We start from the raw sequence: 16,251 nt of genomic DNA, 5'->3' as shown, positions 1-16,251 counted from the left end.
TTCAGCTAGTGTTTAGAAAGCGGTACCATTCAGCATATGTTACCCCAAAAATGATAAATACAAAAAACTATGTAGCTAGTAAGATACTGTTTATTTGATGAAAACACAAAAATATATAGGCTAGGTCTACCTGAACTAATATCCTGCAAGTTTTCAACAGTCCGCTAAATTATTTCAAGACTTGTAGCATTGTGACCATGGGTACACTATACGTGCATCTGTAAGTATGATGTACACACACACACATATTATATAATACATGCATACACACACACACACACACACACACACACACACACACACACACACACACACACAGAGGGGAACCAGGGAGTGAAGGAGTTATATTAAAACTGTAGCTTTAAATAATAGAAGATGCATAGCCTAAAAGCAAAACTGGAGGACTGACATTGAGTAGTAAATTATAAGACAAGCCACCGAATTCTTTGAGATCAACAGCCACGACAGAGTTAAAGTGGAAAATCTACAAGACTTCTTTTCATTGCAAAAGAGAGTTGAGTTGCCCATCTCACTGATAAGGTAAACACCACTTTACAACACTGTGTGTTCCACTGTTGATAAATTATGGCCTTTGACAATAAAATATCAGGATGAATCATATAGCAAATATTGACCCATTTTAGTACCTTCAGCCTGGAGATGATAATTTCTTTCAATAAACTACTGACAAAAATTTCCTGCCTTCTATGAGACGATGTAAAATTGTAATCTTTTGTGAGATGAACGGAATTTCGTTTGGTAGAATAGGTGTTAAAGGGATCAAACAAGCTTCCATGAAACCTGATAAACCCATTCATGGCTATGTAAATGCTTTTAATAAAGTATCTATCTATCTATCTATCTATCTATCTATCTATCTATCTATCTATCTATCTATCTATGGTTTCTGAAATATCACAAAATTTGAATAAACTTCAAACAAAATTAGACAGTAAGGCATTAAAAACTGCTGATGAACTAAGTCCATCAAGCATTGTTATAGTTTCCTGATTAAAGGTCTATATTTCTGAAACTGCTATATATAGTCATAATCTGTAATATGAAACCAGTGTTAGTAGACTGAATTTGTACTTTGAGCAGAAGGAGTCACTTGCTGACTTGTATGAAGCCATCAACACAAATGCAAAGAGCTGACTAAGCCATTGTTCTTCTGAGCCAACTCTGCAAGAAGATTAAGATCTCATCGCACAGTTGGGTATTAAATATCAATTTGGTTCAAATGACTTGCTGAGAAAATATATTGAAAACAGCTTTTTTTCCAAACAAATGTCGCCTATAAACTATTTTTGTTTATTTACTTTTAATATAATGTATTATATAACTATCTACTTTAGAGACCCGAAAGTAATTGAGGCAGTACTAAGAACATAAGAAGCAAGTAATATATTAGTAGCTTTAAGGGATATTCAGGTTATATTAAGAAATCTGAAGATTATATACAGCAAAATGCTACAATACCCAAGGTGTGTAAAATCAAATCACCAGGAATAAACAACAATTTTCCTGGAGTCTACAAAGATCATTAGATATGCAAAGCTGTAAAAAATATACACAGTTACTACAAAGTTGGGGAAATTCTTAAAATGCAGAAGCTTATAAATATACTATTATATAAAAAAGAAGATCCTAAAAACCATGTAATGTAAAGCCTTTAACTTTCACTACATCACAGGAACATTAATGGAAATGATTGTAAATAACAAAACAGAAATATAGCTATCCAGTATTGGTATGTATACAGACAGTGCTTCTGGGTTTGGAAAATTATGATCTACAAATAGAAATGAGTTTTACAAACAAAACGTTTTTACCATTAAAGCAATTGATCATGGATATTGCTATTATTATTATATAATTATTCAATGCCTTTAACCAAAGTGACTCAGAAGATTATAACATTTAACAATTGTCATAATTTTCTAACTCAGTTAATCCAGACCAGGGTCATGGGGGTGGGGGGCGGGGATGGGTTAGTTGGGTTGGGTAGCTGAAGCCTATCCCAGATAACAAAGGACACAAGGCAGGAACCATGCAGACAAGTGGAGAACATGCAGACTCCATGCAGGGAGGACCTAGGATGTGAACCTTGGTCACCTTACAGCGAGGGAGCAATACTATCACTGCATCAATGTACTGCCCATTTCATAACTGATTATGAATTTTTCACAGCTAAAACAAAGGAATTTTAAGCGATTTGCTCAGAGTCATATGATGAGTCAAAGGCAAGGTTTGAATCAGCAAAACTTTTTTTTTTTTTTTTTTAAATTTTATTTATTAATTTTATTGTAATCATTCCATACAAATAGATCAATTAATACAAAAAAGAATTCAAAGCATTCAGTACTAAAGCATTCAGTACTAAATCACAGTGTATTAGTGCTGCATTGAGTGACAGTGAGGTGCACAAGCAGAAATGACCATATGTAAAATAACTTGTTTTCTTAAGATAGATAAACGTGTTTATTTGATCACTAATTCCCAGCAGACATTTTGTATGTGTGAAACATTAAAGACTGTAAGCACACTGCACCCAGACATGTCAAGGTGTTGACCAAACTGAGAGAAAAATAAAGACCTGTTCAAAAAATATAAAACACACCTTTACTCCCAGTATACAAATCCCTTACATCCCTTGATGTAACATGTATCAAACAAATGGAGTACTGTTACTGCTTTATACTTATAGATCTAAGGCTAAAGCTGATGTCACATTATGTGACTTCTAGTTGTGGGGTATGTTAGATTTGTCAACCACAGTTGCTGATCTTACTGCTGGACCACACCAGTTTAAATAATTGGAAATTGATGCCCATGTCATATTTACAGACGGAGTACCGACTTTCTAGCAGTTGTGCCTTCCAATTTTTTTTAAGCCAATACAATACAATACAGTTTTTTTTCTGTATAGCCCAAAATCACACAGGAAGTGCCGCAATGGGCTTTAACAGGCCCTGCCTCTTGACAGCCCCCCACCCTTGACTCTCTAAGAAGACAAGGAAAAACTCCCAAAAAAAACCTAGTAGAGAAAAATGGAAGAAACCTTGGGAAAGGCAGTTCAAAGAGAGACCCCTTTCCAGGTAGGTTGGGCGTGCAGTGGGTGTCAAAAGAAGGGGGTCAATACAATACAATACACAGAAAAGAACAAATCCTCAATAAAAAATACAAATTTTTTTAGAAGTAATGTGCTGTAATGTGCAATAATGTGCTGCCTGACAGAGGGAGCATGAAAACAGATGACATGAATATGATGACAGAGGGAGTATGAAGGGTAAAGAGGTATGGAAAGTTCAGCACCTGTCTTAGCTCTTTGTTAATTTTTTTTCCTTCTGTTGTGGTATGTAAAATGAGACATCAGACAGACCAGCCTCTCTTCTGTTTGTGAGGTCCAAAACACCCACATTCCTTAATCCTTGTCGAAGCACTGAATACCCTGTACTTCTGGATGAACATTAATTTTCTGCCAGCGCTCATGCACAAAGGACCCATCCCTACCACTAAAGAGAACATCATAGCAAGTCATACACTAACTGGAGTAAGTCACTTGGCATATGACATTATGCGACTGGCTTAATAAGAGTGTGCTGCCAACTGTCTCTGACTTACTAAGATTTGGCAAATGAAGACTATAACTGAATATTGCTGGTAATGTTGTGCAATTTTACATAGCCTTCCTGCCTTGGGCCCTGTGTTGGCTGGGATTGGCTCCAGCAGACCCCCGTGACCCTGTGTTCGGATTCAGCGGGTTGGAAAATGGATGGATGGATTAATACTGCTTGCAACCTTGCAGTAATGGTAAAGTCATGAATGTATGAGCACATGTATTTCTGGTGGTTTGTGTTACATATGCTGAATGTGACCTGTGTGTTGGGTAACTTTTTTTAGCGTGTACAAGCTTCTCCTACCAAATTAAACAGAAAAACCAAACCCATGAGAATATAAGTTGGTTCCAATGAATTTGCAGCAGCCAGCACTGATCTATACAGTATACTTGTCTACACACACACACTCAGGCCAATGAAGCAACACCAATCCATCTGACTTGCATGTCTTTTAATGTTTTTTATGTAGTGAAAATATGCATGAAGCACCTGGGACACAAACACTGGTTTCCTCACAATGAGGCAACAACTACCACTGTGCCACCATGCCTCCCTCAAAAATAAATATGAAGTAAAAGATACCATACATTTACAAAGCTACCTGCTGGACTCACCACCGCCATCAACTAGACAGTGTAAAATTAAAAGGGTGATAGGATGTTGTGTTATAGGCTATATACTATGGAACACGAAAAGTAAAGTAATAATAAATAAATAAAATCTATCAACAGTATGTGTATATACATACATACATACATATTGCACGGTTTACTGTCAAATAATGCAAAGAGTACGCGACACGTGTTTCGGGATTGAACCTCGGACGTCAGCGTCAGAGACGAAGCCCCTTTACGCTGCGCCACGGCGTGTGGTTCGTTTTATTTGACAGCCTGTAGGTCTGGAGTAATTACATTCATTGCATTCGTAGACAGTCTCGATGACCTGAATTGTGTGGGTGGTTACCTACCAGATAACGCTTGTGGTTGGTCTGCCATTCGGCAATTATATTCATTGCATTCATCGAGAGGGGAGCAGTAGAGTGTGTACGCCTGATGAGCCCAAATGAGGGCGAAACACGTGTCGCGTACTCTTTGCATTATTTGACAGTAAACTATACAGCATTCCATGATCTGCATCTCACAACTGAAAGAGGACACCGTGGCGGATGTTTGCCGAATGGCAGACCAACCACAAGCGTTACGTGGTAGGTAACCAGCCACACAATTCAGGTCGTCGACACTCAGTCTACGAATGCAATGAATATATTATATATCTCTACACACACACATATTATATATATATATACAGTATATATATATATATACAGTATATATATATATATACACACAGTATATACAGTATATATATACAGTATGTGTATATATATATATATATATATATATATATATACACATATACACACACACACACACATATACAGACATAGATTAAGCAAGTTTAAGTATGTAATACAGGAATGCAGAGGGCAGAAACCTATCTGAGCTGCATCAGGCATAAGGCAGGAACATATTTTCTATGAGTGCGGGGGTGTGTGTGTGTGTGTGTGTGTGTGTGTGTGTGTGTGTGTTTAAGGACAATTTGAAACCAGGGACCAAGCACTTAAAACTACCAAGGGATTCCACTTCATGCAAGCTTCTAAAAAAAGCCTTTTAAAATATATCCTTCAAAAGGCAAACAGATTCTCAAATGCTAAATTGGCTAAATCTTAATATTGCAGATGTTGGAAGTATCTTTTCACAAGCATTTACTCTTTATATGTTAAACATATTGTTCAGTAAAATACATGAAAATAGTATGTATAACATCTTCAAATTATCTGACATTTTGATCTCATTAAGTGAATGGGAACTGATATGCTGTGTGTATCTATAAACATGTTCATTTAAATAAAATAAATCTGAATGGGTGTATATTTTTACTGCACTTACATAATGTTTGAACTTTTATATGCTTTTACCTATTCAGACTGGCAATCATTCTGCATAACTGCATTTTTTCTATGGGGGAGGGGAAGCAAACTAGTGGACATATTGCACTAATGGTGAGGGAATCCTGATGTCCACTTTTTTAAATGTAGTGTTAATGCCTGCTAATCAGCTTTAATTTTTAAATATACTCTTCACTACTGCCCATTCTCCTAATTCAGTGCACGTGGCGTGCAGACGGCCTCCCGATTAAACCAGTACAGTATCAGCAGTGACAGCTGGCACAGTGATTAGTCTATGGACTGATAATGGACTGGATCAAAGCTCTTTAGGAGGGACCCTCAGGGGCAACATGCCTCACAGGGACTATCACTTGGGGTGAGCACTTATAAAATGCAGGATGTGCTGTAGTAATAGATATTACAGGGCTTCCAATTCTATTGCTGCAACATGAAGTCGTTTCAGATTTTATAGCTAAATATTAACAAGCCAGTGTTAGGCTGGAAAGCAAAAACGCCTTATATTCAGAATTATCTATTTAAACTTTTTTCCTAGGAGAAAGTAGTATATCTTTTGTTTTATGTATATATCCCATTATTTTTAAGAATTATATTTTGTTATACTTTTGTTAAACATGAACTAAATGTAACATTGTCAAGAATATTTTCACAAAGAACAGCTTTTCAGTTTTACTTCGTTATTTTGTTCTGATTCTTAAATAAAGCCTACATATGTGCAACAGTTTTTTACACATAATTCTGGTAAAATAAACATTGAACAAGCATTTATTCATCATATAAAGTACATTAATTAATTTCAGAAATGTGATAAAAATCTTTTAAATACAAAAGCTTTTTTTTTTTAATCACAGATTTCATAAACCACACATTATATTTAAGTGACATTTTAAGTATGATAAAAATATTGAGCATGTTGTATAATATGCAAAAAAACGCAGTTTGAAGAAAATGATATTTGCATGTATTTATGTTGTTACAGTTAGATATTTTTGAACATTTTTAAATTTATGTGTGACATTTTTCTTCTTTTATGTTTCTTACTTCTCATCAGTCAGAATTATAAAAGTTACACATATTTTTTAAATAACCGAAAGATTGAAAAAAAAATACATTTTTGGTCATTAATTTAATATTTATAGTATATACTACCTCAAAAATAGGACATATGAACAATTAAGTTAAGCATGCTCAAGTTACTTGTTGCAAATAAGAGTTATTTCTGCTTCTATCAAAATACCAGATAAATAAATCTTTACTATACTTGTCAGATATTAAGAAAATCCGTAAAGTGACATGAATGTGAGCTCACTGCTACACCAATTCAAATCATATTACTTTTCAAAACATTTCCTGCTAAAACAATATGAGACTTAAACAGAGCGTTAAATACTATTGTTCAGCTTTCTTCCAAATCTTCATTATATAAAGTATCAAAGAGTAACAAAATTACTTATTTTTACAGATTCTGACTTAATCACATATAAATACTGTACATTTCTAATAATTTTTAGGCTTAATTTTTTACATTTATCTGAAATGTCAAAAAGTGTATATTGAAGTTTTTTATTTGGAACAAGAATTTAAAGGATTACCCACAGCCCTAACATACTTTGAAAGCAGCCCCACATCAGTAAATCATTAACTATTATTTTCCAACTTATTAAAACATATTTTAACTATAAAAGAGGAATGGCCTAAAAAGCTCTAGGATAAAAATACCTTGTTTTTAACAGAAACTACAGCAAATGAAACATTCAGATTTATAACATCAAGAAAATGTAATAAGAATTAAAATTTGAATTATATTATAATGGAGAATGACACTTAAAATTAGCTTAATATATATGCTATTTGAATAACTGAAAATAAAAATGATTGCTAAAAAAAATGAAGTACCATTGGCATCCTGAACTCCTGTGAGAGCTCCAACAGCAGCAGCTGTCTCTCCAGCAAGCACAATCTGTCCTCCTCCTTGTAGGGTTGCCTCTGCAAGAGTCGCTACAGCATGGGCGGCAGCTTCACTAATTTTAAAAAAAAAAAAAAGAAAAAAAAAAAAGAAGCAAACTAAATAAATTTGTACTGGAATTGGATTTCAGTTATCTTATAAGCATTATAAAACTTTTACATTACAAAAAAAACTGGGCTGAAAAATTTAATATATTTTTTATAATGATGACAATAATACAAATACAAAGACTGGGAAACTTACCTTGAGCTTACTCACAAAAGGTAGAAAGGAGTTAATATACACTAATAACATGCAAACTTGTTTATACTATACAAATATAATGGAAAACTTGAAATATGTTTATAGTAACCCACCATGTTTAGTAAAAATTTACATAAAACCATCTTTAAAATCAACACAAAGCTTCCTAGCAAGCCAGAGATGACAGTACAGTTAATAGTAATAGTTTGCTCTGTTTCATTTTTTTGACAAACAGAAAGGACCATCTTGGAACGTTTTCCCAAGCTTCCAATTACATTCACAAACAAGCGTTCTAGGATTATAAATAATCCAGTACAGTACTGTCATTTATTTTTAGGTCAGTTTGCTGTTGCTATTGCAGTCTTTTAAAATAAACTGATGTTGGAAATGGAATGCCAAAAGATTACCAGAACTGGCAATTTGGTGCATGAAGTACAAATTAACATTTACATCATATGATAATGTGTTACATGTAAAAGTTACTTTAGAAATTGTGATAATTTTTACAGCAATAGCATGGTGACCATCAGTAAACATTATCAATTTATCATTAACTTTAAGATACATTTTCTGCTTGTTTCTTCCTGACTAAAATAAGATGTCCCCTCATCACTTTAGAATACTAGAACAATCTAGATGACACCAGGTAATTCAGCACAACAAAGCTTGCCAGTCCTGTCTGCTTAATTCTTCTAAAAAAACATCTAGTTTTGAAAGTCCCTAAAGTCTTACTGTCTAACTCACTACTTGGTAACTTAATGCAAAAGTCTATGGTTCTCTGTGTAAAGAAAAGCTTCCTAAAGTTTGCGCAAAATTTACCCTTAACAAGTTTCCGAGTCCCTGTGTTCTTGATGAATTCATTTTAAAATAACAGTCTCAATCCACTGTACTAATTCCCTTCATCATTTTAAACACTTCAATCATGTCACCTCTTAATCTTCTTTTGCTTAAACTGAAAAGGCTCAGCTCTTTTAATCTTTCTTCATAATTCATTCCCTGTAGCACTGGAAGGAGCCTAGTTGCCCTTCTCTGGAACTTTTCTAGTGCTGCTATGCCCTTTTTGTAGCCTGGAGACCAAAACTGCACACAGTACTCCAGATGAGGCCTCTCCAGTGCATAATGTATGCACTGTGCAAAGTGCAGTGTTCTAATTACAAGTTCACAAAAAAAATTAGGTTCACTTGTGCAAGATCCATATATTCTGAAGTCTGTGCACTTTACTTTCATATAATAATATAAAAGATTTAATAATGTTAAACTTGTCGCTCATAAGGGCTCATCTTACCCTATGTATGTGAGATTGCTGGTCTGTTAAAACTACTTGCAATTATGAAACAGCCTAACACCCAGTTGACACTACTTTAAGATTAAACTTACACAAATGCATATGTGCACGACATTACCAGCGATATGTAAACTGCAGTGTCACCTATCATGTATCAATTGGTATTTTTCACTAAACATAATTTGTTCTATCTTGTTATGGGCAACTTTGCTTAAATTTTACAGTAGACTTCATCCTTAGAATTGTAGTATGACAAAACTTTTACAATATGTGCAGGCTAGATAGTAAAGCTCTATGAAATTTACTATTTACCTGGAGGATGGCAGAGTTAAAGTTAAGATTTGCATTGGGTGTGACGAGGATGGACAGGATTAGAAATGATTACATTAGAGGGTCAGTTCAGGTTGGACAGTTTGGAGACAAAGTCAGAGAAGCGAGATTGTGTTGGTTTGTACATGTGCAGAGGAGAGATGCTTGATATATTGGGAAAAAGATACTAAGGATAGAGCTACCAGGCAAAAGGAAAAGAGGAAGGCCTAAGAGAAGTTTTATGGATGTGGTGAGAGAGGACATGCATGTGCTGGGTGTAACAGAGCAATAGATGGCAAGATATAGAAAAATGTGATCTGCTGTGGTGATCCCTAACTGAAGCAGCTGAAAGAAGACGAACAAACAAATCAGAATTGAGTCTGCACGTTGATAGTCATTCACACAGATGCTGTACTTCACAAAGAGGCTGAGCTTTGGTGTGTTCACTGTGCAGAGCTTTTAGGTTTTTCCTGTGTCTGTATCTTTTTTTTCCCCTACAGTATACGTACTTTGTACTTTCTCACACATCACAAACATTTGCATATTATGTAAATTGGCACTTCTAAACTGTACCAATGTGGGTGAGGGCTCCCTGAGACACCACAACCAATGCTTATTACTACCTTGTGCCTAATGATCTCAAGACAAGCTGTAGCTCAGCATAATCCTAAAACTGAATGAAATGGGTTCAGTAAATGATTCATTTGTAGAAGAACTTGAGGCTAAAATAAGTTTGACAAGCAACATAATAAAATTTAATCTCAGCACTTCTGAAAAAAATTCAAAAATTCTTCAACTATTAGAAAACATATCAAAATCTTTGTGGACATATCTGGTGGATATATAATTTTTTGTAAAGACGTACAGTAAATGCCATTTAACTATATATATATATCTATATATCTATATATATATATATATATATATATATATATATATATCTATCTATATATCTATATATATCTATATATATATCTATCTATATATATATATCTATATTTTATATATATATTGTGGTGGATTGCCGGCTTCTTACTCCGGCCCTCACCCCCAGGAGGAGCTCTCCCAGCAGCGTGGATGTGCCCAGAGTTCCAGCAGGGCCTCATGGACTATGTAGTTTTTATACACAGCCCTGCTGGATACCTTGGGGGCCACCAGGAGTCGCTGTAGGGGGACGCGGAGGCTCGTATGTGCCCTATAACCCGGGAGTATGTCATGGTCACATGACGGGAAGAAACGACATGCTCCCGGGGTGAAGAAAAGGACTGTTTACCCTGACCCAGAAGGAATAAGGAACTGTTGGACAGGAACACCTCCGGGTCAGGGTGTATAAAAGGACTCTGGGAAGCACAGTACATTGAGCTGAGAGGTAGGAGGGTGTAGTGTCTGGGCGAGGAGGATTGTTTGAGAGAGAGAGAGAGAGAGAGAGAGAGAGAGAGAGAGAGAGAGAGAGAGAGAGAGAGAGAGAATTGTTGAATTATGAATAGTGTGGAGTGGAGGGTGCAAAGCCCTTATCTGCTACAATATATATATACTGTATAAATACTTTAAAAAAAGTGTAAGTCACTTTGAACAATTAGAATGTCTTTGCAGCCTTGGGTCTTTAAACACATTTGTTTAACTTGTAGGAGAACTGCTTTGAATTACACTAAAAATTTTAAAACGAACACCTTTGGACTGTGGAGTTTTTTTTTTTTTTTTTGGCACAACAAGTCATACTGACTGCTGGATTGCCTTTCTGGTAGCTGTATTCTGAACTATTTTGAACTATTTGAAAGTCCTTACCAAACATAGCTACAAACATCGGACAGAGTGTTAGTTACCTGCTTAGCTAGGCAAGTCAGTACTGTTAAGATGCATATCCTTTGAAAGCTCCCATGTCTTTCAGAATATCCTTATATGAAACAACAAACCTTATTTTAGGAACCTGGACTCGATTGCAACTACGCAAACAAAAGTATTGAAATATTGATAATATTGATAAGTATCAATTTTAACACAAATTACTTCAGTTTTTCATGGTATTGATTTAACAGCCTATTTTAGGATTGCACTTCTGGTTTGCTTTGGCTTTCGACAATTGATCCTCATAGGCTATAAATTGGCATGACTAGCGTTGCAGCCCCGTTTCCATCAACTCACAGATGTTAATAAAATAGCAATTTCACCGGTGTCAGAGGCTTCACTGGCATGCTATGTACTGTTATGTAAGATTTGCCACCACACAATACTAACTAAAGGTGCTAGCACAATTTACTCAAACACTTGAAGGACAGCCATGTTGAGTCAATGCAAAGAATTTTGAAAGGTATCTTATTTCTAAATTTTAAACATTAATAAGTATAAACCTGTAAACTGTAGCATTTGAAGTAGGAATGTGACTTTTGTTTAATCTACAGGTTAAAATGATTTTTGTAGCCAATTAAAGTCTTAACACATCAGGCCAGTTGTCTAATTATTTTTTACCTCTGGACCAGTTTTGTTCTGTGCTGTTCATTCGGGGCAACACTGTTTGATACTATGGCATTGTTGCCCCCCACCAATTTTTAAATCTTTGCCACGAAATATGCTGCCGTAGCCAGCCTGCTACTTTATTTTATTACATACAATTTTTAAAATGATATTTTATTACAGTTACTATATAATGTAAGGTGCTATAATTTTTCTTCCAGCAGTGCTTCAGAGTGTGCATTTAGTATGTCAGGGCTCAATGGCAGCCCAACAAAACCACACCTAAAGGAAGACCACTTTAACATGCTATTCTTGCTTGCAAAAAATGATGAAGTTACAAAAATATTGTAGTTTATTTACACAAAAATGTTATGTGCATTGTTTGCACTTAAGCAAAACCTTTAAGTGTGATAGTGATCTGTTTGTGTGTTCTTTTCTGCACAGTTGTTCACAAAAGACAAAATTAATGCATTTTTTTTAACTTGAATGTTTGTTTAATAATTTACATAAGACTGCAATACTTATTCAATTAACATTTAATGACATTTGAAACATTTCATTGTGCAACCTCAGTGTCAATATTTGTTTTCAATGTAAAAAAAATGTTGAACACATATAAACTTCTTTACTTTTTTTATTGTTTATAGTATTTTACTTTTACCTATTACAACAAGATAGTACTACTTGAAGTATTTGTACTTCAGGACTCAAATTTTTATTTGTTTTCATCAATGTTAAGATTTTAATGCATAAAGAATTGCAATAGATTTGAATAAAAATTTTATTAGATTATATTATGTAATGCATTGGTATTGAAAATGGCATTAAAAGTAAATACTTTTCTTAGTATTGTATCGAAGTTTGAAATTTTGGTATTATAACAATACTTTTGATACCCAGTTGCAACATCATTTATCTGAAATTCAGGACAGTCATGCACTGGAGAGTAAGGTGGTACTGCACTACCTGTCTAAGTTCTATTAACAGGCTTCATTTTTACATTAAATATTGAAGGTTGGTGGGGGTCTTTGAGTCTATGTCTGCTTGGTTGACAATGGAAAGGAAGTCTTGTTTTAACTATTATTTGGCTTCTCTGCCTTGTGCTTATCTCAGTACTAATTATCTGAGATTCACCATTTATTGAAGATGTGGAACCTATGTGGGATGCATTTTAATGTGGACAGGCTCCTATCTATTGCCCCTGTGTATAGTGGTTCACTATTTTGGCTTTCTTTGACCTTTAGAGTGTTCCATCTGTAGAGGACTTTGGGGTTTTTGATATTTGGAAATCTCTGTGTTGAAGGTATGTTTGAGACTTTTGAACTGTGTCTGTCCCTGAAGTGATGCTGGCTGGGGTGGATGAGGATAAAAACAATATCTCCACAGTAAACAAAACATTATAGGGAATCAATTTAGTAGTTAGTAATTTATTATTACTATATTTATTATTAATAATTATAAGTAATTATTATTAATAAATTAGTAATTTTGTAATTTATTTAGTAATCAGGGAACTTGGGGATTTGGAAGGGGAATGGAATTTATCGGTTCATAAAATACATTCTAGTTCAAAATATGCCAAGTTTTCACTAATTCAACTAAAAATTGTTCATTGATCATATAAACACTATCATGACTAAACTGTATAAAATGTAACCAGGGCAAGGTTCAATTTGTGAATGACACAATCTAATGCCTACATTGCTAGGTCATATGTTTTAAAAATGTCCTACAATTTAGGCAAAATTTTTATAAGTTTCTAAGACAGCTTTATATTTGAAATCACTCCAAATGCATAAACAGCAATATTTAGAGTTATATAATATGGGAGAAAGGTGCTATGAAAAAATTATTTGTAATTTCCATACCACACTATTTTTTCCTCATTGGGAAAAGAATGTGATGTATTATCTAAATTCATCCATCCATCCATCCTCTTCCGCTTATCCGAGGTCGGGTCGCGGGGGCAGCAGCTTGAACAGAGATGCCCAGACTGCCCTCTCCCCGGCCACTTCTTCTAGCTCTTCCGGGAGAATCCCAAGGCGTTCCCAGGTCAGCCGAGAGACATAGTCCATCCAGCGTGTCCTGGGTCTTCCCCAGGGCCTCCTCCCGGTTAGCTGTGCCCGGAACACCTCAGCAGGGAGGCGTCCAGGAGGCATCCTGATCAGATGCCCGAGCCACCTCATCTGACTCCTCTCGATGCGGAGGAGCAGCGGTTCTACTCTGAGCCCCTCCCGGATGACTGAGCTTCTCACCCTATCTTTAAGGGAAAGCCCAGACACCCTGCGGAGGAAACTCATTTCAGCCGCTTGTATTCGCGATCTCGTTCTTTCAGTCACTACCCATAGCTCATGACCATAGGTGACGGTAGGAACATAGATCGACTGGTAAATTGAGAGCTGAGCCTTGCGGCTCAGCTCCTTTTTCACCACGACAGACCGATGCAGAGCCCACATTACTGCGGATGCCGCACTGATCCGCCTGTTGATCTCACGCTCCAATCTTCCCTCACTCGTGAACAAGACCCCGAGATACTTGAACTCCTCCACTTGGGGCAGGATCTCGCTACCAACCCTGAGAGGGCACTCCACCCTTTTCCGGCTGAGGACCATGGTCTCGGATTTGGAGGTGCTGATTCTCATCCCAGCCGCTTCACACTTGGCTGCGAACCGATCCAGAGAGAGCTGAAGATCATGGCCTGATGAAGCAAACAGGGCAACTTCATCTGCAAAAAGCAGTGACCCAATCCTGAGTCCACCAAACCGGACCCCCTCAACGCCCTGGCTGCGCCTAGAAATTCTGTCCATAAAAGTTATGAACAGAATTGGTGACAAAGGGCAGCCCTGGCGGAGTCCAACTCTCACTGGAAACGGGTTCGACTTACTGCTGGCAATGCGGACCAAGCTCTGGCACCGATCGTACAGGGACCGAACAACCCTTATCAGGGGGTCCGGTACCCCATACTCTCGGAGTACCCCCCACAGGATTCCCCGAGGGACACGGTCGAATGCCTTTTCCAAGTCCACAAAACACATGTAGACTGGTTGGACAAACTCCCATGCACCCTCCAGGACCCTGCTAAGGGTGTAGTGCTGGTCCACTGTTCCGCGACCAGGACGAAAACCACACTGTTCCTCCCGAATCCGAGGCTCGACTATCCGACAAACACTCCTCTCCAGGACCCCCGAAAAGACTTTTCCAGGGAGGCTGAGGAGTGTGATCCCTCTGTAGTTGGAACACATCCTCTGGTCCCCTTTCTTAAAGAGGGGGACCACCACCCCGGTCTGCCAATCCAGAGGCACTATCCCTGATGTCCATGTGATGTAGCAGAGGCGTGTCAACCAAGACAGTCCTACAATATCCAGAGCCTTGAGGCACTCCGGGCGTATCTCATCCACCGCCGGGGCCCTGCCACCAAGGAGTTTTTTGACCACCTCGGTGACCTCAGTCCCAGAGATGGGGGAGCCTACCTCTGAGTCCCCAGGCTCTGCTTCCTCATTGGAAGGCATGTTAATGGGATTGAGGAGGTCTTCGAAGTACTCCTCCCACCGACCCACAACGTCCTGAGTCGAGGTCAGCAGCGCACCATCCCCACCATATACAGTGTTGACACTGCACTGCTTCCCTTTCCTGAGACGCCGGATGGTGGACCAGAATCTCCTCGAAGCCGTCCGAAAGTCGTTCTCCATGGCCTCCCCAAACTCCTCCCACGCCCGAGTTTTTGCCTCAGCAACCACCAAAGCCGCATTCCGCTTGGCCTGCCGGTACCTATCAGCTGCCTCCAGAGTCCCACTGGACAAAAAGGTCCTGTAGGACTCCTCCTTCAGCTTGACAGCATCCCTCACCGCCGGTGTCCACCAACGGGTTTGGGGATTGCCGCCACGACAGGCACCGACCACCTTACGGCCACAGCTCCGGTCAGCCGCCTCAACAATAGAGGCACGGAACATGGCCCATTCGGACTCAATGTCCCCCACCTCCCTCGGGACGTGGTCGAAGTTCTGCCGGAGGTGGGAGTTGAAGCTACTTCAGACAGGGGGCTCTGCCAGACGTTTCCTGTAGACCCTCACAACATGTTTGGGCCTACCAGGCCTGACCGGCATCCTCCCCCACCATCGAAGCCAACTCACCACCAGGTGGTGATCAGTTGATAGCTCCGCCCCTCTCTTCACCCGAGTGTCCAAGACATGTGGCCGCAAATCCGATGACACGACCACAAAGTCGATCATCGAACTGAGGCCTAGGGTGTCCTGGTGCCAAGTGCACATATGAACACCCCTATGCTTGAACATGGTGTTCGTTATGGACAATCCGTGATGAACACAGAAGTCCAATAACAAAACACCGCTCGGGTTCAGATCGGGGGGGGGGGGGGGCTTTCCTCCCAATCACGCCCTTCCAGGTCTCACTG

At 38.0% G+C, this 16,251-nt stretch overlaps 1 protein-coding gene across 2 annotated transcripts in view; it reads right to left on the bottom strand.

Annotated features, from left to right (window-relative positions):
• The window catches only part of nrf1 (nuclear respiratory factor 1), a 138,176-nt gene that overhangs the window by 13,250 nt on the left and 108,675 nt on the right, over positions 1-16,251 (bottom strand). For both annotated transcript variants that reach the window (XM_051923792.1, XM_051923795.1), the window contains exon 10: positions 7,483-7,607. In XM_051923792.1, the coding sequence (XP_051779752.1) occupies positions 7,483-7,607 (125 nt within the window). The remainder of the gene's footprint in view (positions 1-7,482; positions 7,608-16,251) is intronic.

This window comes from Erpetoichthys calabaricus, chromosome 1 (genome assembly GCF_900747795.2).
Source record: "Erpetoichthys calabaricus chromosome 1, fErpCal1.3, whole genome shotgun sequence".
Lineage (NCBI taxonomy): Eukaryota > Metazoa > Chordata > Cladistia > Polypteriformes > Polypteridae > Erpetoichthys > Erpetoichthys calabaricus.
Note: the sequence above shows the minus strand (reverse complement) of the source record. Positions and strands in the feature narration are given on the sequence as shown.